Source organism: Henckelia pumila, chromosome 1, assembly GCF_033568475.1.
Source record: "Henckelia pumila isolate YLH828 chromosome 1, ASM3356847v2, whole genome shotgun sequence".
Lineage (NCBI taxonomy): Eukaryota > Viridiplantae > Streptophyta > Magnoliopsida > Lamiales > Gesneriaceae > Henckelia > Henckelia pumila.
In genome coordinates this window covers 107,716,569-107,740,044 of record NC_133120.1, presented here as the reverse complement: position 1 = coordinate 107,740,044, position 23,476 = coordinate 107,716,569, and the positions used below count along the sequence as shown (strand labels likewise).

At 34.0% G+C, this 23,476-nt stretch overlaps 3 protein-coding genes and 1 non-coding gene across 10 annotated transcripts; 2 read left to right on the top strand and 2 right to left on the bottom strand.

Moving 5' to 3' along the window:
• The first annotated feature begins 2,689 nt into the window (after window positions 1-2,689).
• On the top strand, window positions 2,690-11,052 carry LOC140879510 (uncharacterized). Of its 4 annotated transcripts, none has more exons than XM_073283256.1 (23): window positions 2,690-3,109; window positions 3,404-3,704; window positions 3,822-3,890; window positions 4,006-4,143; window positions 4,222-4,339; window positions 4,745-4,827; window positions 5,112-5,207; window positions 6,178-6,346; window positions 6,547-6,689; window positions 6,764-6,850; window positions 7,020-7,205; window positions 7,315-7,482; window positions 7,839-7,959; window positions 8,050-8,119; window positions 8,370-8,457; window positions 8,538-8,658; window positions 8,758-8,951; window positions 9,080-9,188; window positions 9,335-9,490; window positions 9,688-9,790; window positions 10,082-10,255; window positions 10,334-10,479; window positions 10,590-11,052. In XM_073283256.1, exons 1-23 carry the CDS (start codon window positions 2,916-2,918, stop codon window positions 10,781-10,783), a joined length of 3,228 nt encoding a protein of 1,075 aa, XP_073139357.1. In that variant the 5' UTR covers window positions 2,690-2,915; the 3' UTR covers window positions 10,784-11,052. The 4 variants fall into 4 exon arrangements, with proteins under 4 accessions (XP_073139357.1, XP_073139364.1, XP_073139372.1 ...); XM_073283263.1 differs by having other exon boundaries at window positions 2,971-3,109; window positions 3,358-3,704; window positions 10,590-11,051; XM_073283271.1 differs by having other exon boundaries at window positions 2,972-3,109; window positions 3,289-3,704; window positions 10,590-11,051.
• Window positions 11,053-12,873: 1,821 nt separating this feature from the next.
• On the bottom strand, window positions 12,874-15,249 carry LOC140886601 (uncharacterized). Of its 3 annotated transcripts, none has more exons than XM_073293285.1 (2): window positions 15,157-15,249; window positions 12,874-13,652 (listed from the first exon to the last, which is right to left on the bottom strand). In XM_073293285.1, exon 2 carries the CDS (start codon window positions 13,648-13,650, stop codon window positions 12,931-12,933), a length of 720 nt encoding a protein of 239 aa, XP_073149386.1. In that variant the 5' UTR covers window positions 13,651-13,652; window positions 15,157-15,249; the 3' UTR covers window positions 12,874-12,930. The 3 variants fall into 3 exon arrangements, with proteins under 3 accessions (XP_073149386.1, XP_073149379.1, XP_073149370.1); XM_073293278.1 differs by having other exon boundaries at window positions 13,735-15,236; XM_073293269.1 differs by having other exon boundaries at window positions 14,967-15,236.
• On the bottom strand, window positions 14,937-15,123 carry LOC140876562 (small nucleolar RNA snoR143). The gene has a single exon (XR_012148866.1). It is a non-coding gene; the product is annotated as a small nucleolar RNA snoR143 (small nucleolar RNA).
• A 171-nt stretch (window positions 15,250-15,420) lies between the features above and the next one.
• LOC140874629 (ATP-dependent Clp protease proteolytic subunit 4, chloroplastic) lies at window positions 15,421-18,412 on the top strand. 2 transcript variants are annotated; one of them, XM_073277971.1, is made up of 3 exons: window positions 15,421-15,910; window positions 17,142-17,646; window positions 18,133-18,412. In XM_073277971.1, exons 1-2 carry the CDS (start codon window positions 15,468-15,470, stop codon window positions 17,626-17,628), a joined length of 930 nt encoding a protein of 309 aa, XP_073134072.1. In that variant the 5' UTR covers window positions 15,421-15,467; the 3' UTR covers window positions 17,629-17,646; window positions 18,133-18,412. The 2 variants fall into 2 exon arrangements, with proteins under 2 accessions (XP_073134072.1, XP_073134071.1); XM_073277970.1 differs by having other exon boundaries at window positions 18,129-18,412.
• Window positions 18,413-23,476: the final 5,064 nt, after the last annotated feature.

Sequence of the window (23,476 nt, the reverse complement as noted above, 5' to 3'; positions counted from 1 at the left end):
CACAGTATGTTAAAATATAATAAATCTCCTGAAATATGATTCCCTTTGTTTTATTGGGAGTAGGTGGAATGATTCGTCAGCGATGAGAAAGATGTACTTGCAATCATCCACTTTTTTTCATTAAATTAAACAAATCAAATCTCATAAAACATTAATCAATCTTATTCAACTATATACATGATTTTCATTGCTCCTATTTTTCAAAACTCCCTGGCCTCGAGTTGAAGCCTTTCTTCAATGAATCAAAGTATATTCTGATTCTATCTTTGTTTTATAATCACGAGATGTTGAAGTTTATGTTCATCGGATTTTTATCAGAGCCGAATCCAGTTCCGACGTTATTTATTTGATATTATGTTATATTGATAGCGAATTATACATTTATATATTTAATGTGTGTGTGATTTTATTGGGCTTACAATAAATATATATATATGATTGCAAAATTGAGGCTCTTCAAGTAAAAATTCAGCTACGATAGTGAGGATGAAGACTCGCGGGTATAGAGAGGGGATTCCCCAATAAGAAAAAGCAGGGATTGAGACGATGTGAAAATTTCAAGATTAAAAAAAAACGGGAATTAGAGGGAAGATGATGACGAAGCTTGGATTCAAGGGCGATGATAGGAAAAACACCTCCGCCCCGCCCCATTGTCACATTGAATTCAATTTTTAGATGATTTGACTTAGAGAATGTTTGGCTAAACTTATTCTAAACAACTTATAAAATTTAGGTCTTATTTTAAAAATAAGTTGTTCAAGTGTTTGAATGAACTTATTTTAAAAAAATTAAAGATGTTGATGTGTTTGATATTATATATTTTTTTTTTAACAAAATTAACAAAAATGTTATAATAATATGAAATTAGTAGTATATAATATATATAAAAAGATGGTTTTAAATTTATCATAAATGTTAAACCTATATTAAAAAATAAAATTATTTTTAATTTTAATTTAGAAAAAAAAATTGAGAAATTATGTACAAAAAATGAGCAAAGGCATGGTGGAAATTTAATAAAATATATAAGGATAATATGAACTAGTAAAATACTTAAATAAGATAATTTTTTGAAAAATTAGGGATGACCCTACTTTCTAAAAAAACATCTTATAAGTCAAATAACTTATTTTGGCAGATTATAAATTTTTTGACAAAAAATTTGTCAAACAAATTTAAAGAGCTTATAAGCACTAAACAACTTATACAGTGTTTGACTAAACTTATTAAAAACAACTTATAAATTCTAGAAGCTTATAAGTTGTTTTGGGAGCTTATAAGCTGTCATGTCTTATTTTAAAAATAAGTTGTTAATGTGTTTGAGTGAACTTATTTTAAACAACTTAAAAATGTTGATGTGTTTGATATTATAAAATTTTTTTATTGTTGAAATTACCAAAAAAGGTAACATAAAATAAAAATAATTTAAATAGTAACATACATTTAAAAATAGTTTTTAATTTTTTATAAATATTAAACATATATTGAAAAAATAAAACTAATTTTAATTTTAATTTAGAAAAAAATTTGATAAGCTGTTTCAAGAGCTTATAAGCTTTGCAAACAACTTCTTATTTTAATAAACCTAATCTTAGATTTTATTTATCTGCCTAATATAGCAAGTCTTATGGTATGTATGGTCATAAAATGAATTATTACTCGTAATTTAAACAAATGTAAAAATCATCATACTATATTAAACAATCTATATATAGAAACTCATTTTAAAAACTATTATTAATTTAAATATATTTTCTATTTTTTTAAAAGAAAAGTTAAATTTCGAGCCCGTTTGCTTTTTTCCATAGACTTTTTTTTAAAAAAATAAAAACTTTTTAAGCTCTAATTTTGGGCTTTTGAAAAAACATTTTTTTTAAGTTAAACTAGTATTTCACCCGTGCAATGCACGATATGATATTATTAAAAAATAATTACTATGAAAATATCTATAGATATTTAAAATACAAATAAAAATATTATAAATTATACAATCAACAAACAAAATTTTTATTTCACATTCTGAAAAACCTCCTTAAATACAACATTGCCATCGATTTTTTTTTTTGTTACTATCACTATCACATATCAAAATTTTTAAACTTTTAGGATTTGTAACTCTCGATACATCGACATACAACTGCCCATGACTAAAAACAGGTTTTTTCAAATGAAATCCAACGTGAGATAGACTTTTGTTGATTGTTATTGCATATGATATAATCAAAGGAAACTGTCTTCGTTGAAATTTGAACAAAAGTCTTGGATTAGAAGGAGTAAATGACAATCTTGGAATAATAGCTTTATGACCCGCAATATTTTCGGTCAGAATCTTTCCTTCAAAAACATGATTTCCAAGTTTTGTCAAAATCAAATTAGTTTCACTGCAAAGTCCAAGTGAATGATCTATGTTTCACAACAACATAACCGGAGTTTCAACCTTTAAGTTTGACTCGTAATTTGGTACTCCCGAACACCTTATTGCATTTAAGAACTCATGGATTTGCACATCATGAAATAGATCAATATTTTTTAAGCATTGAAAGCCAATTCAAACACATTACAAATTAGAAAAACACTTATGTTTTTAAAAAAAATGTTTTTTTTTTGTTTGGCTTTTCATGTCGCCCATTCATTGACACTTGCCTTTGCGTCCAAAAGATCACACTCATCCCATACCATACGAGGCCTTTCAATTTTTTTGGGCCGAAGTCCCATCCTCCATCGAAGTTCTCAAAATAATCTATGGCACCACTGAATCGATCGTCGATGCTGACATATTCGTGACGACACCCAATAAGATTCTTCATGAAACCAGCGATTTGATTTTACATAAACTATTCATTTCTCTGCTCTGTCAATTCTTAGACAATTAAATTGATTATTCCTTTCTATTTATAAATCTTTTTTGAACCATAATGGAAAGGACAGAGTGTTGGAGTAGAGGGTCGGTTTTGATTGATCCCATTGGTCCCTTAGTTTTAACTCGCGGTTATAGGTCCATAACTTTACGTGGGTCAGTAAGAAACCTCAGTTCTCTGTATTGGTTTAGTTTAGAATCCCATTTTACTGTTAAAGCTGTTGCAAGAGTGCATCTTTTTAGCTCAACCAGGTCAGTTCAATATGGCCCCTTTCTGCTTCCATTGTTTTTTTAGGGTTTCTTTTGCTTCAGCTAGTTGTCATGGATGAATTCAAGAAAGAAAATGCGTGATTTATTGATGTTTTTGGCTAATTGTTTGAGTGATTCAGTCCCTGTTTTTGTCGTCTCATTATGGTACTGTTATTTTACAGAATATGTAGAGTATTTGTTTTGCTGATTCTGGGTTTACTTCTCTGTTCTGTTGTCGATCATTTATGAAGTTGCATGATCTGGGGAAGATTCTTGATGTGATTATTTGGCATATAGAAAGGAGAGAGTTAAAAGGAGGCTAATTCATCAAAGATCGTTTAGTGTATCCATGATGGAGGGATGTGAAGGGGCATCATTAAATTCAAATGTGCGATCAGGGAAAATGATTTATGAACCAATTCTTGATGAAGGGGTGTTCCGATTCGATTGTTCCGTAGATGACAGAAAAGCGGCATTTCCCAGCATTTCTTTTGAAAATCCTAAAGTTAGAGATACACCAGTCACGAGCGTTCATCAAGTTCCAACATACATTCCCACTTTTGAATGTGTAATGGGACAACAGATTGTCAGTATTGAGGTATAACTGAATATCATCTGTCATCCACATCTTTGTGTAGATAACTTGAATATATGCCGTTTGATGAGAGTGCATTTTTTATATTCATTTATGGGATTCAATCTTGCCATAATTTAGTTTCCTCCAAGCACCTCGTTCTATGGAACTGGAGAAGTTAGTGGGCAGCTAGAACGGACGGGGAAGAGGGTAAGCTTATTGATCCATTCAATTTATTAATCTTTTGTTGTTACTTAAGGTGGTATGTTAAAATTTAGATGTCAATATCTATTTATTCACATAAACCAATTTATTTGCAAGATAGATATTCACATGGAACACCGATGCATATGGCTATGGTCCCGAGACTACTTCCTTGTATCAATCACACCCCTGGGTTCTAGCAGTTCTTTCTAATGGAGAGGCACTAGGGGTTCTTGCTGATACAACAAGACGTTGCGAGGTACTTTTGATTTTATGGCTATTTTGTGAAGTTTCTTGACCTGATTAAAAAGGTGTTTGGACAATTATTTTTGCACAGATTGATGTGCAGAAGGAACTCAACATAAAGTTCATTTCTTCTTCCTCCTATCCTGTCATAACGTTTGGTCCTTTTGCTTCACCAACCGACGTTCTAGCATCTTTTTCACGAGCAATTGGTAATTTGCTATCCAGAGCTTGGTCTTACCGTATACTTCTATGTTTTGTCACACAGTGCAATAAATCCTTTGCCACACCCTCCATCACTATGTGTCATTTTTTTTGTGACATATTTATATAATATGGAGATCCCTTCTGAAAAAATTGTTCCTATATATTCATATGTGTGTGTGTGTGTGTGTGTGGAGGTATTCTTGTGAAAACTGGCAATATTATTATCATTACCTCTTGTATCTTAGCGTTTTGTCAACGAAGTATGCACTATAAAGCGTGTCGGCTGAGAAATTAAAATTTCCTTAGAATAGGTGCTATTTTTGACAAGTAACATTTGCCACTTATTTAGCGGTTCTTGCCTTCTTCACCGAATGCAATTGATGGTTGTTTGTTTGAGATTTTTCCTGCAGGAACTGTATTTATGCCCCCAAAATGGTCCTTGGGTTATCATCAATGTCGTTGGAGCTATAATTCTGATGCACGAGTTCGCCAGGTCGACTATACACCTTGCAATTAATTTTGCAGTTTCTTATATCTTCTTGTGTTCATGTATCTGTTGTTTCTAAATCGGATAAATTTCCTATTCTAGGATGCAAGTCCCAAATTAATCAACCTCCAGTTTCCCAAGTCATATTTAGTATCTTTGTTTATATATATAGAAGCATATGTAGTTTTTATATAAACCTGCAGATGTTTCTATTAGTCTGCATACTGGCGTTTCTCAGTGTTTCGCAAATTTCACTTTTCTTGGGTTTTTGTTTTGCATTCTCATTGCAGATAGCAAAGATGTTCAGAGAAAAAGGTATACCTTGTGACGTGATATGGATGGACATAGATTACATGGATGGTTTTCGTTGCTTCACTTTTGACCAGGCATGATTTTTCTTAGTATATTTTTTTTGTTGTATGCAATTGATATTTATTTTCAATGTTTCATATGAATGAAGCTGAAGAATTTTAGAGAATGAAGAATTTCTCTTGAATTTAGTTATTGAAGTTATGGCAATACATGGACAAAGAATTATACTTATCAACTTCTCTAAATGTGGACCTACTAACAACTTATCTTTAATAGCAACAATAACGGGAACATAATAACAATTGTGTGATTTGAATTCTAAGCTAGCTATACTTGCCCTCAAGCTGAGCAACAACCAATTATGCTAAGCTTGGTGTGCTGTGTGCCATAGCTCGAAATCATGCTCCCGAATTGTTTATTGTACTACACGTTGTATCTTACCGCACCAGGTGACCTATTTCTACCAAGCATAAGTGCAATATCCAGATATTGACCTTTTATGTCATTTATTTAACCTGCCTTAATTAGTCGTGGAGTTGAGTAGCCATACAAGGAGAAGAGTATTTACTATGTCCATTTGATTTATTATCTGTAACGGCAAACGAGGTGTTATTGATGGCGCTCCTATACTGTTTCAGATGTCTTCCAATGACAAATAACTGTTCTCAGCAGTCATGGAATTGTTCTAGTTGTAGATTATCAGAACCTGTCTCTGGCACCATGAAGAATTTTATTGAACAAGGAATTTCTCTAGTATTAAAAAACTGAGGTTACAACAATATATATAGTTAATCTGTTAATGCTTCGTATCAACTCCCTTAAAAGTGGAACTACTGACAGCTTATGTTGAACAGCTACAATAATGAAACAGAGACACAATTTGTATGATATGAAATTCTAAATTTTCTACAGATGTTTCAGGGCAAAGACCATAGACATTTCAGTGATTGATTGTCATATACATCACTGCCATGTGCTTCTTGTTAGTCAATGTCTGTTTTGAGATTATTTATTCACGTAAGCAATGGTAAATTGATTTCCCAGGAACGATTCCCGGATCCAATGTCTCTAGTAGAAGATCTTCATCAATCTGGCTTCAAAGCTATATGGATGCTTGATCCAGGGATAAAAAACGAGAAGGGCTATTTGGTTTGTGACAGTGGTTCAGAAAGCGACATCTGGATTCAATCTGCTGACGGAAAACCTTTTGTCGGTATATGAACCTTAAACACCCTATGCACAAAATTATAAATAAAAAAAAAACTATGATCAAGAAGAAAAGGATACTAGTATGATTCAAATGAAAACTTGGAAACTTGGGTTTCTTTAGCATAGGGAATTTTTTTTTCATTTGTATTTTTGCTTCGGCTTCTCTTGGTTCATGTTAATTATCTGTGTGCCATCTACCTTTAGGGGAGGTGTGGCCAGGCCCTTGCGTCTTTCCCGATTTCACACAATTAAGAGCCCGTTCTTGGTGGGCTAATCTTGTTAAGGACTTTATTTCTAATGGGGTGGATGGCATATGGAATGATATGAATGAACCAGCTGTTTTCAAGGTGAGGTTTAGAGGTTTTCTGGAAGCATGAGATTTCCTGTTCCGTTGCACTTTACAGCCTTATTTTTGTAACAGACTGCAACAAAGACAATGCCAGAGACCAATATTCATAGGGGAGATGCAGAACTTGGAGGCTGTCAGAACCATTCATACTATCACAATGTAATACTTTTTTTTTAATCATGCTATTCGTATAATGAAGCAATATTGTAACAATGAAAACTAAAACGAACAATAGTTTTGTTCACGTGTAGGCACTGATAAATTAATAAAGTGCTGAAAATCGGACCCCTTGTTACTTTTAGTCATTGATTTCACTGGCTTGTATCAGGTTTATGGTATGCTGATGGCAAGATCAACATACAAAGGCATGAAACTGGCAAATGAACGAAAACGTCCCTTTGTTCTTACAAGAGCTGGATTTGTGGGTAGCCAAAGATATGCTGCAACGTGGACAGGAGATAATCTTTCTAACTGGGAGCATTTTCACATGAGCATCTCCATGGTTCTTCAATTGGTAAGTAGCAGGTTTTACGACACTGAACCTTTTAGTAATTATTAAAAACATTGCTCTCCTCCAATTTATATACAATCAACTACTCTGATGAAAATAAGCTTGTGTCCAGGGTCTTAGTGGTCAACCACTGTCCGGGCCGGATATTGGCGGCTTTGCTGGTAATGCAACACCAAAACTGTTTGGGAAGTGGATGGGAGTAGGGTCCATGTTTCCTTTTTGTCGTGGACATTCTGAAACTGGGACAGCTGATCATGAACCATGGTCTTTTGGGGAAGAGGTTTGCCTTCTTGTTTTTTCGGTTTACACTTGAATGTTTTTAGACGAGGTTGGGACGTCAGTGAAGATGTATTCTTTAAATAGGGCAGCATTCAAGCACGATTAATACCAAGCTAAAGAAAATTGACATTTTTAGCCAAATTCATGCTCTTATATTCATATGAAATTAATTTGATCTGCATGAGCTGATGACAAAATTCTATATCTTCTCCATCATGGTATATTTTCTTTCTATCTGCACTAGTATGTTTCAATGGTTAATAGCAAGTCATGTAAATTTTATTGAATGACGACGTTATACATGATATATAATTTTTTTTCCTGTTTTCTTGCTTTCTTCTTTACCATCTCTCGTAGTGTGAAGAAGTTTGTCGACGGGCATTAAGGAGGCGATATCGATTTTTACCTCACATTTATACACTGTTTTACATCGCCCATACAAGGGGTATTCCAGTTGTGACTCCTGCATTTTTTGCTGGTGTGTTTTTATTATACATAAATTGGATTGAATTTGGATTATAATAGATTCCCCATGTTTGGTTGGTGAAACTTTTCAAAATATTTGCAGACCCCAAAGATTTGGAGTTGAGAGATCAAGAAAATTTGTTTCTGTTGGGTACACTTCTTATATATGCAAGGTTAATATCTTTTTCTTGGAGATAGAGCTATAGATTTTTCAAGATTTAATATAGGTCTGCATGTTAGTATTCCCATTATAGAGCAGTTCGCTTAAAAAACTTGGTGCCGCCTCCTATACTCATTATTTTTCTTTACTATAAAGAATGGTAGAATGGGTAAACTTAGACTCTAGCCGCTTATGTTAGTGGTCGATACAAAGATATCTATGAACAAAACATCAACTTTGAGAAATTGTTCTTCATGTTGCAGCACTGGACAAGATCAGGAGTTATATCAAATGCAGCACAAGTTGCCTAAAGGCATCTGGTTGAGTTTTGATTTTGAAGATTCTCATCCAGTAACTATTTCCTTTCAAACTTTATCAAACTTTCCTATTCTGTTTTTTAAAATCTCTATTAACCAATATCTGTGACCTAGGATCTGCCTGCGTTGTATCTAAAAGGTGGATCAATAATTCCTTTGGCTCCTCTTTATCAACATGTTGGTGAAGCTAATGATACTGATGATTTAACACTGCTTGTGGCTTTAGATGAATATGGTAATCTTTCTGATTATGCATTTTAGTGACACTGCAAAACGTTTTATAACGTAAGTAACATTGATGGATCGCTTCTGTATTGGATTGAGTAAATTGCAGGTAATGCTGAAGGTTCTCTCTTTGAAGATGCTGGAGATGGATATGACTATGCTAATGGAGAATATCTTATGACAACATATGTTGCTGAATGTCAGCCTTCTGTGGTCACAGTGAAGGTATTAAAGACTGAAGGTAAATGGAAGCGACCAAACCGACGCTTATATGTGAAACTACTGCTTGGCAAATGTGCGATGGTACACTTCTTCTTTTTCATGGAGTTGAACAGTGTGTAAATCTTTTTCTTGAGAAGATTTATGTACTCTTTATTTTAACAAGATCTTGGGATCTACTGATGGTTTAAATTTATGGTCATTTCATACAGATTGATGCATGGGGTACAGATGGAGAGATTCTTGAAATCCCAATGCCTTCAAAAAGTGAAATATCAGAACTAGTCTTAGCCAGTGAAAAGCAATTCCAAATTCGAATAGGTAACCCACTCTTCTAGTATCTTTTTTACATAGTACTTTCTTTTAGTTATCCTCTATTTTTTTTCCATTATCTAATGTCCAGTGATTTCTAAATCAAAAGGCGTATTTTCTTTGAAAGATACAAACGAGTCTCACAATTTTTGCAGAAAATGAGAACCATATTCCAGACGTGGATAATGTTTCTGAGCACAAGGGAACAGAATTATCATTTACGCCTTTAGAAATGAAAAGCCGGGATTGGATACTAAAAGTAGTACCAGGGATTGGTGGTAGAATTATTTCTATGGAGCATCTTCCCTCTGGTAATTCTTATTACGCACTCTTATATTGTTAGGCTTATATACTATAGTTGCTTTGATTGAAGTTTTGTGTCGAGATTTAACTATTTTTTCAACATTTTCTGGAACATAATACTTTTTCCTGTTGTCTATGTAAACTTTAAACTGTTTACTTGAATGATGCTTCTGTTTCATAGTTACCTGTTTCCTGTATGTGACAGAAACTCAATGGCTTCATGGTCAAGTTGGTGCTGGTGGCTATGAAGAGTATAGTGGTGTGGAATTCCGGTCTGCGGGGTGCTTGGAGGAGTATTCTGTCATTGAGTAAGCATAGTAATCACTAAAATAACTCCTTATCATTGTTGCCATATTGGTTTTTCACTGCAAACGAGTCGACCTCAGTCAAGCTTGTGGAAATTCTCAGACTCGAGCAGGCAGACATATGAACTTTGTTTGGGATCACAGTTTTTGTTCCGTGAACATGTTCATGAGCTCGTATCACAAGTTCCTAGACTCGTACTTGACATTTGCTGCCATCTTTTGCTTGTGAAAAGATAATGTGTGATTTCTCAGGACTGCATACTTGACATTTGCTGCCACCTTTTGCTTGTGCAGAAAGGGCCTGGATCAGGGAGGAGCAAATGAGTTTCTGAAATTAGAGGGTGATATTGGAGGTGGATTGATTCTCGAGCGGGAGATATATTTCACGAAAGACGACCCAAAAATCATCAGAATTGATTCTGGCATCATTGCTCGTGAAGTTGGTGCTGGTTCTGGTGGATTCTCAAGGTTAACCGATGAAATACACTTTCACTGTCAATTTTTATTTTCTCCAGGCTGAATATTATTGTCTCATCAAAATTTCAGGCTCTTGTGCTTGCGAGTGCACCCTACATTCAACTTGTTACACCCTACCGAATCATACATATCGTTTACTTCCATTGATGGATCCAAACACGAGGTCTGGCCTGAATCCAGCGAACGATTTTTTGAAGGGAGTCTTTTGCCAAATGGTAACTTACCTGCTTGTTTCTAGATAGTTGAATAATACGTGTGGTTTACCATTTATGCAGATCACAGTTTTAGCAGTTTCCATTCTTTAATACTAGTGTTTTCTTTCCAGGTGAATGGATGCTTGTAGATAAAAATCTTGGCTTATGTCTGGTGAACCGGTTCAATATCAGTCAGGTTTATAAATGCCTCATTCATTGGGGTACAGGGACTGTAAATTTAGAGTTATGGTCAGAAGACAGGCCGGTTTCAAAGGAATCCCCGCTGCAAGTATCTCATGAGTACGAGGTAAGAGGAGTATCGTAGTAGTCTGAAGGTGAGATTCATTACAAAGAAAGATGGAATGTGCCAGTAAGCAAGGAGTAGATTGATCTGCAGATGGAGGCTTTTGATGTTGTTTTTATGGCAATTCTCATTCTGTCGTGAGTTGATTACCGGTTTGCGATCCTGTTGAAACATTGTGTTAATTAGCTATAAGAATAAAATGAAATGAAATCTAGAAGCATATTGTGCTTCTTCAAGTTGTCCACATTTCGGTCCAAATGATGTTAAAATGACATAATCTTATTCTAAAATCTTTTTTTTTTTGTCTCTAGCCTCTAGGACTCTAAATCTTTGGCATCACTAGTTATTTGTCCCATGCAATTTGAAGCTTTCTTTGGATTCATGCATGCACAACTCAACCACTACTCTGAGTTTACTCATATAATAGATACTGATTCTTGACGTTTAATTATCTTGTTGAAAAATGCCCTTTCCCTCCCTTAATGCACACAAATACCCGAATTCTAGTAAAAATTACAAATTACCATCCAATTCTAGTTTCAACATTTAAAATTGATTCTTTTTCTTGATATATTTAAAAATACCGTGACAAAACAACACCATATTACATAAACATATCCATTACAACCAATTAAACTAATTTTTGTCACGATATACTTATGGCATCACACCCACCATCCTATTCCTATATATATTTCTTGAATCAAAATTTTCAACTACAAAAGTGCATAAACTAAACTTCACTAGTTGCAACACTGCAGCCTGCCTTTGTTTCTTGATTCATAATGAGTGATACAGACTCATTCAACTATGCTTCCAGCACTTCAAAAGGGCCGTCTCCCATAATCCCACTTCTTCTCGTGGTGGCACTCGGCCTTCTCCTCCGGGGCAACTCCTCCGCGATCAATCTCAACCTCCCATTAGTCTCCGATTCAGAAAATGCAATCTTTACGTGTGTGGTGTTTATACCAGTCGTGTTACTGCTCGCGTTTTATTCAACCAGTCATTCGATTATATTACCTCTCGTGCTAGTGCTCGTCTCTTATACCGTCACAACAATGCTTCTTGGACCTCTTGTCTTGATTTTAATCATATGTTTGGCGACGACAGCTTATTTGCCTTCTTTAAAAGGCAACGGAGAAGAGCTTGGATGGGCATGTTTGCTGGTTTTCTTCTTCTTTTTGCTCCATTGGGTGGTATCCGACGAGTCGAGGCAATCGGGGACTTTGGTGCTGGCTATAATGGTGGGTGTCTACATACATTTTACCAATTGATCGAGGACCTCCTCAAATTTGTAAAAGTTACATAAACACCGGCTGAAATTTAGCATATCATGATAAGAGAACCGATACTCTTATGAGTCATTCTTTCATGGATATACTTTGAAGAGTCTTAAGTGTACTTGTAATATGATAAAACCCGGTAGATAAGATCCTAGCATATGAGTAATACCCAAATCATGCATCCAACAGTTCGTATTTTTACACATAGACGTAATTAATTATATATTGTTGACGTGACAAATTATTAGACATTATATCTATCATTGGAGTATTACCCATATGCTAGGTTGAAATCTACCGTTAAACCCTATAATAACATTCTTAAAAGTAAGTCTTATTATGGCTACAAACCCAATTTATTTTATGTATAATTTTAGAATATTATGCTGACTGAGATCCCAACTTTCAGGACTCCTTTGTTGGGTTTCTAAACAAATGTTCGCAAAAATTATTTATTTATAAAAATAATTAAATTTATAGATTATTAAAAATGAAAAAAAATAAAAAATTAACATTATTCAAAAATAAAATAAAAAACTAAAAATCAAAGTTTAACATTGTTTGATAAATAAATGATTATAATGATTTTATTATTAACTTTTTATATAAAAATCCCTTTTTGAAAATCATAATAATCATATGACTAGTTTTAGATTTCAATTAAGTTAACTAGAACTAACATAAAATTTGCGTTTAAATAGCACGCATGAGTGATTTTTTAAGTCAAAATATAACAATCACTTCTTTTTTATGATCGCAAACACTAACCTAAATCAGATTAATCCCTCAAGGTTGGAATAGAAAGCTTTTGATACCTCCTACCCAAGAAACTGCAAAGGGGCCAGGTGCCATTTTCATATCTACGAGACAAATAACATTAAAGATTCAAAACTCTATGTCCAACCATTTATTGTAGTAAACACAATTACTTGGAGAAATTACGCCATCGGATGTACACTGATTGATTCGGGGACAAGCACCACAAGGAATTGAAGCAAACGCACCTACCTTGGAGCCTTTGGCGACCCCGGCAACACTTGCTACTCGATAGCAAATTGTTCCGATGGGTATGGAACGATAATCCCCCAATCCATTGCTCTTAACCTCTATAATCTCATCATCCAAAACCAAGGAATTCAGTATCTCTTCAATTTGTTGAGCAGAGAGTTCGAAATTCACCACATCACTCTTCTTCAATTCATTATGCACCCCTTGTAACGTAGCAACCCTCTGAGACCGCATGTACCATAGGCACAAGTCTTGGAGTGCCTTAATAAATTCTTTGTCGAGGTTCCCATCTATGTACCAATCACCTCCACTTATCTCCTTCGAAGGCTCAAACTCGACGGCCATGTAGTGTTTCTTCCCCTTGTACTGAATGTTGACCACCTCTTTTACCAACTTCTTGGCAATCAAAGACTTGAGTGATTTGTTTACTACATGATCAGTTAGCTTGGTGTCTAATTTGATGTCTCTTACCCATATACCCAAATCCTTTTTGCTTTTGATTGAATCGAGAATAGCACGTTCAGCATCAACCAGGCCTGGGGAATCTGTTTCAGGCCTTTTCCGCTTAAGGGCAGGAGCTCCAAGGGATCGATTCATTCCTGTAATAGTGAAGAATGATGATCCACATCGAAAAAAGTGGGACTTGCCAAGTAATCAACAACAATCGCATAAATGCGTTACAATTTGCCATTTATGATTTTGTTTTAATATCACTTTGACCCAAAGTTGAAACAACTCTCATTTCTCCAAAACATTCATCTTCCTCAAACAACATACCAAGAACCAAAGAAGAATAAATACAAAGCATACTCATGTGAAGATAATTTATCACTTTCACATAAAAGCAATCTAACACGGCATGAGATCGGATCGATTAAATGTCTCTCAATGGAGTACTAGACAATTAGCCAATCACTAAGCAAAAGTAAACTATCCTTCTTTTTTTCTGTTTGATTTTCTTTAGTTTTTCTGTCTTTGCTGTCCCAGTAACTAAGTCCAGAAGTTGCGAGCCATAATTTTCAAACAAATGTGGCCGCTGGGTTTCGAGGTGGGCGTTTTTATCCAGATAGCGGTCACCCAACCCAATCGGGTCGGTTAATTTTTAAAAGTTTTGGTCTAGGTCTATATTCTTCTCTAGTTCTTCAGTTTATGTTGTTTTGAGAAATTGAGCCACAACTTTCAAAAAAAAATGTGTACGTCCGGATTATGGGTGGGCGTTTTTATTCGGGTGACAGGTACCGACACACAATCAAGTCAGTTAATTTTAAAACTTTTCAGGTTAAGAGTTACATTCTTTAGTTCTTCAATCTAGAACTAGGTTAAGAAGTTATGAGCCAAAATTTTCAAAGAAATGCGGATGCTTAGCTTCGGGGTGGATGAGATCGGGCCGGTTAATTTTTTAAATTTTGAAGTTCAGTGATATATGTTTGGTTTGATTCTCTATCCATTGTAATGTACACCGTGAAGCATTGACATTGTGAAGAATCCTTTGCTTGCAAAAAACTCCTCTGAAACTATCACTCAGTCCATTGCAATAATCTCTCCTGAGTATCGATTATTTTAGAACAATATTTTGTTGTTTTCATTCCGTTTTCTATAACAAATTTTTATTAGAACAGGTTCAAATCCTGATTATTTGTCATTTGTGGATTTGTATGAGATCATTTAGTTTAAAGCAAACCAAAATTGAGTTTTCTTCCGTTTCATAAATCTCGGGTACAAGAGACCCAAATATCCAGAGCAGGCGCACAAAGTATTTGGAGAGTTTTGGGTCGAATTGGGATCAAAACAAAATCACAAACATCCATATTTACCAAGAAAAAAAATATCTTTCCACAGCTCGAAATCTCAAGTTTATATTAAAAATTTCAGATTGAGAATTAAAATGTGAGATGGAATTAGTAGACAAGCACCAAAGAAAGCACTCATCTGTGGATCCATCTCAACGGTTGTCTGGCCGCCGCTGATACAAAGCTCAGCTTTCCATTTCTGCACAGTCGTTCAAAAGGCTACTCCATTTTTTCCTCTTTTTCAAGAGTTTTCTGGCGAAGCCTCTGAAACATTGTGCAATTTCGGAAACGAAATCGAATAATTTTTTCTAACCTTTGATTAATTATGAGAAACGCCGCCGGAGAAGGTACCGTGTTTACTATCAGAATTCAAAAACCCTATCACGAACTAAAGACACCCTATCACGAACAAGAGTTTGGGTGAAGAAGATGATTTATTTATATAGTTTTTTTTAGGTCAGAGAAATAATGGGCTAATGGGCTGAAACACTTAAAACACATATTTTGATTGTATAAATTGGGCCTCGTGTTAGTTTCTCTAAAAGCCTAGATTTATCAATTGGAGAAGCCCAAGCAATTTGCAATCAAATCTCCGGTGACTGAGAGTTTATCCCCAGTGTTGCGATGGACTCGCTCATCCTCTCCGCGCCGTTCTCCCACCACTCGTCCGCCGCATCTAGCTGCCGCAGCCACCATCCGGTCCCTCAAAATCCGCCACCTGCTGCTCTCTGCCTGCATCGTTCCAAAACCCGCCGCCGAGCCTTACCCCTCAGATGCTCCGTCACGTCCTTCGACCACCAAACTATCGGCTCCTCCGTCGCCGCGCCATCGGCGGAATCCCTATTGCTCCACCTCACAGCTTCTTCCACTCAGACTCCCGCCACCGCCATTCGTGGCGCGGATTCCGACGCCATGGGGTTGTTGCTCAAGGAGCGCATTGTCTTCCTGGGGAGCAGTATTGATGATTTTGTCGCTGATTCAATTATTAGTCAGCTGTTACTGTTAGACGCTCAGGATTCGACCAAGGATATCCGGCTCTTCATCAATTCTTCTGGTGGCTCACTCAGGTTCGTATATATGAACTTGTTACTGGCTTTTTAGTTTTATGAAATCCTTTTAATTCATTTGGTAATTTATGATATGGCCAAAGAAAAATGGATGGCTTGGCTTCAGTCTTTGATGGTTAATTTTTCAGTTGAACTGAATATGGGAATCTTTGACATCAGATTAGCTTTATTCACAAGGTGGATTTTGTTTCCATGTGTAGCTTGTTGCTAAAATTAAATGTTCAATATATATTATGATTTGGTATTAGAGTTAGTGCCAGAATATGATTGAGTACGTTTATATTGATGGATTGGAATTGCTCCCAATGTTACTTGAAATTTGGTCTTCTTGGTTGCCGATTGCTTGTGCTAGTCCATATTGGTCGTAGCTAAGATGGCATACTGAGGTTTTTACTCCTAATGGATTGTGTTGAGAAAGTCAGGAACTTTGAATGTGGAGGCCAACAATTTTTGCAGTTATTCTGGAGTTGAATGACAGGTTGAAGGAGTGAACGTAGTGGTCTCTCTGTCGCATTTGGCTTCATATGAATATTCTTTCTTCTAGAACTATATATATTGGATTTATTTTTATACAATGTAATTGATTTGTCTTTGAATTTTCAATGATTATGCTATGGTTTCGATAGTATTATCAACATTCTCGTGCTCCGGTTTCACGGAATCAGTGGTATAATGTGATGCACGTGTCACCGAGTCTTTTTCGATGCTGCTTTTTAGATGCTTCAACCTGGTGCTTTCCCCCAAATCTACCCACCTGTATCAAAATAGTGGTCTAACCCTTCCATCAAAAGAAAATAGGGAACTTTGTAATTTTTTTGTAGTGAATTCAAAATAGAAGTTTTAATTCGGCTCACAGTAGTTCAGTTATCTTAATTAGTGCTCCTAAGAAGGATTGATCTCATCTCTGAAGAAATTACTTCTTTAATTGGGGAAAACATGCTTATGTATTGATTGCATTTTGAATACCTCATGAGTCATGATCAATCTAAACTCTCTTTGCAACATTGATTAATGACCATAATAAGTTACTTACCTCCTTTTTATGGCCTCAAGTCTTTGTAACTTGAACCATAGCTAGATGTGACGGTATTGGATGGAGGCAAATGCCAAAAATATTAATCAATCCTATTCCAAGTTCGTCTCAGGGAATAGGTTTTAGTTGTGGTTTATTAGGCTTCTATATATTTTTTTAGTTTTTCACCAGTTCATTCATGTGCATTTTTCACTCCAGCGCTACAATGGCCATCTTTGATGTTGTACGGCTAGTTAGGGCTGATGTCTCCACGATTGCTCTTGGCATAGCAGCATCAACGGCATCCATCATTCTTGCTGGTGGCACTAAAGGCAAACGCTTTGCGATGCCCAATACCCGAATCATGATCCACCAACCTCTTGGAGGTGCTAGTGGGCAAGCTATTGATGTGGAAATTCAAGCCAAGGAGGTAATGCATAACAAGAAGAACGTCACAGGAATTATATCTGATTGCTCCGGTAGATCATTTGAACAAGTTGAAAAGGATATTGATAGAGATCGCTACATGTCCCCCATTGAAGCAGTTGAATATGGCTTAATAGATGGAGTTATTGATAGGGATAGCATTATTCCACTTGAGCCTGTCCCAGAAAGAGTTAAGCCCTCTACATTCAATTATGAGGAGATCAGCAAGGACCCGAGAAAGTTTTTGACACCTGATATCCCTGATGATGAGATATATTAGTCAAGACATTTATTTCGGGTAAACATTCTTTATAATAATTTTCATTTTTTGCTTCTGTACTTGGTGCTGAACATCCTTTGATTCACATGTACTTACGGATGTTTCGGATTTCCGATGAAACCTTGACCTCCTATTTTTAAAATTTACATCTCATTGAACTAAAGAACAATTTTTGAGAATTTTAAAAGTGACTAAAATTATTGACATTCTGCTTGTATATTGATGCACTCGTGTTTTTCACTCACCAATGTCTTAAATGACTTGTATCTTTCTTCTAAGGTTGATTTAGAACTACTAGAAGCACAATTTTTTGTCATCTATCTGCTTATGATTCTAGTCGCAACAGAGTATGTTCCATCTTGATACCTTTCATGAGAGATCCTTCAGATTGGCATGTGATTGTCATATACTGTACTGAAGCATTTGTATCTATTAAAGTTGCTGCTATTGCAGTTTGCACTGTCTTGTGCTGTTATATTTGAGGGATTCTTTTTGTCCAGGCAGGCATCAGGTTTATGTGGCGAAGTGATGAATAAATCAAGCATTTGTCTTTAGGCACGTTTTCACAGGTTCCAAGTTTGGGAAGGGCTGCTTCGGCGAATTTCCAGTTCTGACCAGGAACAATGTGAAAGTGACGGATTCGTGGTTTTTGATCCATCAATATTTTGTTTGTAACACATGTACCCAATTCTGCTTTTCGATTACAAACTGGTCAGTATTTGTTATGAATGAGAATGTAGAAAGAAAGTTATTAAAGCTCGAATGCAGCACTATGTTCCAGTTAGATGATTGAGTACCAATTCAGCCTGTCCCTCGTGAATTAATTTGAGATGGGAAAGTACAGGTCTTGATTTAGAGTAGGCTATATGGTGTGATATACACACGGTTTTCACGTCGGTGAACCATATATCATTCATAAAATATATTAAATTCTTGTTGCTCATTAGTTTAAATTTTTAAAAGTTAAGTGTAATTATATATGACTTAAGAGTTGGGATTCAATTAGTGATTATAAATTTTAAAAAAAAAATATCTCATGGTAAATTCATTTTTGTGAGTACCAAATCTGTTTGAGGGGGTAAAATATAAAAACATATGTAATTGACGGGAAATTCTATGCTGGCAGACCGGTACTACCCGGTCTGTCAGATCCAATGGCTCCGAACCCTTGTGCACATCACATCATGGTGATGTGCACGCTTCCCGGGCCGTTGGATTGCCCTCCGGGGCTAAGAACTTCCCGTAATTGACATACATATATCTCTCATATGCAAAATTAAGAGGTAACTAGGTTTCAAAATGAGTTAAGTTTATTCGGTTGATCTGTGCTTTCATTTAAAATTGCTTTCATTTAAAATAGATGAGTTAGATTGACAATTTTTCTACATAACAAATCACATGATCTTCTCGGGATGACTATTAATACAAATAGTAACTAAAACAATACTAAAGCAATGTTTAAACTTTAAACTCTATAAATATATCTCGGTTCATTTCAGCCTACCTTTACAGGCATTACTCCTATGATAAATTTAAGAGTCTTTATTTATCAATACATGCGGGATCCACTAAAAATAATGGACCCCACATTTATTGGTAAATGTACATCGTTCTCTGTGTGTGTGTGTGTGTGTGTCTGTGTCTGTGAAAGAGTTGTCGTGTGTTTGAACTCATCGATTTGACATTTGCTCATTAGTTTAATTAATGTTCGATTAATGTATGTATGGTTTCAAAGTATAAACTATTAGCTTCAAACAATAATTAGCTATCGTAAAGTTTCTTAATTGTTTGCAGCGAATGAGAAATTTACGTGTATGGGTGAGACAAAAATACCGAATTTTCGATATATCGAGGTTATTGTATTCCAAAAATATCGAATTTATAGTATACCAAAAGTTTCGATACGATACGATAACGGTACCAAAATTTTTCGATACGATAACGGTATGAAATTTGAAAATTTTGGTATATATCTTAATACCGAAATAATATATAAAAATTTAAATATATATAATATTTTTAAACAATACATTTAAAAAAATTAAAAAATATAATGTTTTGTTCGGTATAAAACAGTATATACCGATACTGTACCGCAATCTCGATATATCGTAAATTTTTTGCATAATCGATATACTAGTTATACATACTGAAAATTTCGGTATACCGAAAATCCGTATGGCGAAAGTTTTGATACATTATCAATATATAATTTTCTTAGCCATAATTTCAGTACAATATATATTATGCGGTTTCGATACGGTAGGGAATGATATACCACCCTATCTACTGGAATCTTGTCTCCAATTTTCATGATGTATTTTTCTGATTTTTTAAATCAAATTTCAATCACAGTTCAATATTTTTTTTTTATTTTTTTTTTCCCTAATTTTGGTTTTCTTTAGACGTGAAATCAGGGGGCGGATCCAGGAATATTATTAAGAAAGGGCAGACGAAAAACCAAAAATCACAAATATATATATATATAATTTTGATCCCCTGCACCCTAGGGAGGGCAGCTGCCCTCCCTTGTTTTTAATGGAGCCACCCCTGCGTGAAACTGATACGACGTAAAAATAATAGAGTCACGTATATAAATTTATGTACTTCTAATGAAAAATGAGCGAAACTCCCAAAAATTGAAAGATTTGGGACTAAAACACCAATTATTCAGGTCAAACTTTAAAGCATGAACAAAAATGTTGCAGTCATTTCTCTCAGCTTCGTTCGTCTTCTTGAAACTCAAATGTGTCTTCTAGTTGACCTTTGCACTTTGTCTTCAAAACACATATTGATTCGTTCCCTTTATTAATCATAAAAATACTGTTTCAAGTTATCGAAAAATTTTGTGTCTGACCGATTCTACTTGGAGTTAATTAATTAGTCCTATGTCACATCGTGTGCCTTTTCTCCAAACTAGAGACGTTATTTTCTTGATTTTTAGTCTTTCTATAATGGCCTCAAAATTGGAAAGTAAACCCTACTAGCCGGCTTTCCATTTATAGCGTTCATGAAATTCAAACGAAATATTTCGGGCCGGTTGCTTACGATTTATGATCATTAATTTTTATGCTTCATTGAGGGGTTTTTTGTATTTTGTATTAATAATAACTACGTGGACCATTTTTTTTTATGGTAAACTTGTAATTGTATTAAGATCGAAGGGGAAGAAATAACAAAAAAAACAAATGAGTGTGCAATCGCATTCACCGATCTATAAGCATGACTGAGCTTAATCATTCTTCCAGTGTCCAGTAAGTTTCGTATCTCCATAGTAATTGCATCAATGTAACTATAACCCTGCTCTGGGTTGGCGACTGCTTGCACTGCCTAAAAAAAATCAATGGTACTTTATTGGATCACTAACAACTACGTGAATTATTATTATCATCATCGTCGTGTTATTATTGTTATTTAAAAAATGATATACATAGTTTATTTTAATAGTTTTTATTATTATCGCTACTATATATAATAGTTGAGCTACTTATAGAGATGATATCATTTTTTTTTTCTAAAATTGCCCTTATATATTAAATAAATATGTAAATTTGATTCTATTTGTACACATTTTTCATCTTCTTCTCAAGTAACAATTATAGATAAGCTGAGTAACTTTTAAATTTATTCGTACATTACTTTAAAAATAAAAAATCATAATTAAACTAATTAATGAAAAATAAATATATAACATATAATAATAAACATATTATATATTTTATACACACGCATCGCGTGCGCACTTATATTAGCATATATAATATAAGAATATCTCATGCTAATATAAGAAATCATGACGTCATTTAGAAATTGTATGAAACCATATCCATCTTATCAAACTAACTATATGGTTTTACTATATTATAATTGTATTTTCTTTATATTTTATTTTATTTCTTCTCATTTCAGTTTCAAAAATTAATAAATTTTATTTTAAAAAATACATAATTCTTTAATTTCTTTTACGAAACACATGCATTGTGTGTGTCATGATCCACTATTCGTAGAACAAATATATTCTCTTCTCCCAAGAAAATATTACAATTTTTATCATGAAACAGCTTGTACATTTTTCCCCCTTTTTTCATATTTTCAGTGAATTCATAATTTAGTCCATTTATTTATAATTATTTCAATTTTAGTAATTTTTCATCATAGTATTGATGTAATATTGGTCATTCGGACATGTTAACCATTTTTAGACGTGTCACGTTATATTATCATTTTAGGTGTCATGTCGTCATTTTCTAGCGTCACATCAACACTTTAGTGAAAAAATGATTATACTTGAAAAAATACAAATTAGTGGATTAAATTCGTGAATTTGCTAACAACATGGTTTAAAAAAAATAAAAAACATAGAAATTACATGACAAAAAACTGTAATTTTTTCCTTTTCCAAAATAAAATTAATTTGGATGATATTCCATTTCGCAGCTGACCCCCTGATCTATGAAGTTAAAATAACGAGTTGAGATTTCTGAATTTAATTGAGCCTTTTGGAGATAACTATTTCTTAGACTGTAAAGCCAACTATAATCAATCTTCCTTATTCTATATTTTCTGGTAGGCCTTTAATTGATGCATATGCTCATCGATCGGGACATCATATATTCAAAATTCCGGAATTTTTGTATTAGTAATGTAATTAATTTTAAATTAAAATATATGCATTTAACGACGACATGTTATAAAAAATTATTATAAAATATTTTAAAAAATATTTAAAATATTTTAAAAGATTTTTTATGAATAAAATTTGTTTGGACAAACTATTTTATAAAAAAATACAATTAAAAAGTAGTATTTTTGTTTTCAATCATTCCTTTCAATTATAAAACCGTCATTGAAACACATCTCAATTGTTCTTTAAACAATACACTTGAAGACATTGTTTCAAAAATATTTTACAAAAATCTTGTTCAAACACATGCGTTAAGTTTTTTTAACTTATAAAATACTAAAGATATTTTTAAAATACTTGTCCAAACAGACCTTTTATATTTTATTTAGTACCGATATTTTAAGATTGGAACGGTGTATATATATTCAATTATAAAAAATATATTTCCAATTTTTTTTTAAAATCATTTTTTAGATACTTTATATTCGAATTTTAAGTTCTTCCCTTCTATATAAAACAAATATATATCATAACTTGGGATAACGGCACAATTTTTTTATATGCAAGATGTTCACGTGAACATCTCGTGTGGAAAAAAAAAAGAAAAAAAAAAAGAACATTTGCATGTAGCACATGAACCCTACAGGGTTCATGCATGAACCATCGTCGACGAAACCCATCACTTGAATCGTTCATTGAAGTTAATGAAAATAGTTGGGACTGGCGGACAGGACTGCATTCAACCGTTAGCTAATGTACTTTTTCATGCACGTCATGAGATTAGTTGACTAAAATAAAAATCTTTTGGTAGTAATTAATGTTTCCAAGTGCATGAAACCAAATTATGCTTGTTTTGTCATTAATTTAATTAGTTGTATATCTCATGAGTTTTAATCAAATGTGATTGCCCGCTAATGTTATGGTCTAATTAAAATAAATTACATGACCAAATTATTACTATTATTATAATTATGTACAAGAAATAGTCAATTTAGCAATTTCCTTAAGCATGTTCTTGAAGTAGAAACATGTCATGTTTTCTTTTTCAGTTCTCTAATATTTTTCAATTCGACGTCAATTTTTTTTCGATGCAACATTAGTGCGCTCAAGTTAAATAGGACTAAAAACCAACAAAAAATACAAAGTTACAGAACTAAAACAAAATTTTGACAAGTTAGATGACGAAAAACAAACATTATAACTTAGAGGACTAAATCGGGTATT

Excerpts from the sequence above, each read along its gene's own strand:
- LOC140879510 (XM_073283256.1), top strand. The coding sequence starts at position 2,916 with ATGGAAAGGACAGAGTGTTGGAGTAGAGGGTCGGTTTTGATTGATCCC. Across the intron at positions 3,110-3,403 it reads CATCTTTTTAGCTCAACCAG|AAAGGAGAGAGTTAAAAGGA; the intron begins GTCAGTTCAATA and ends TTTGGCATATAG. Across the intron at positions 3,705-3,821 it reads AACAGATTGTCAGTATTGAG|TTTCCTCCAAGCACCTCGTT; the intron begins GTATAACTGAAT and ends GCCATAATTTAG.
- LOC140886601 (XM_073293269.1), bottom strand. The coding sequence starts at position 14,994 with ATGGATCCACAGATGAGTGCTTTCTTTG. Across the intron at positions 13,653-14,966 it reads ACAGATGAGTGCTTTCTTTG|GAATGAATCGATCCCTTGGA; the intron begins GTGCTTGTCTAC and ends TCACTATTACAG.
- LOC140874629 (XM_073277971.1), top strand. The coding sequence starts at position 15,468 with ATGGACTCGCTCATCCTCTCCGCGCCGTTCTCCCACCACTCGTCCGCC. Across the intron at positions 15,911-17,141 it reads TCTTCTGGTGGCTCACTCAG|CGCTACAATGGCCATCTTTG; the intron begins GTTCGTATATAT and ends TTTTCACTCCAG.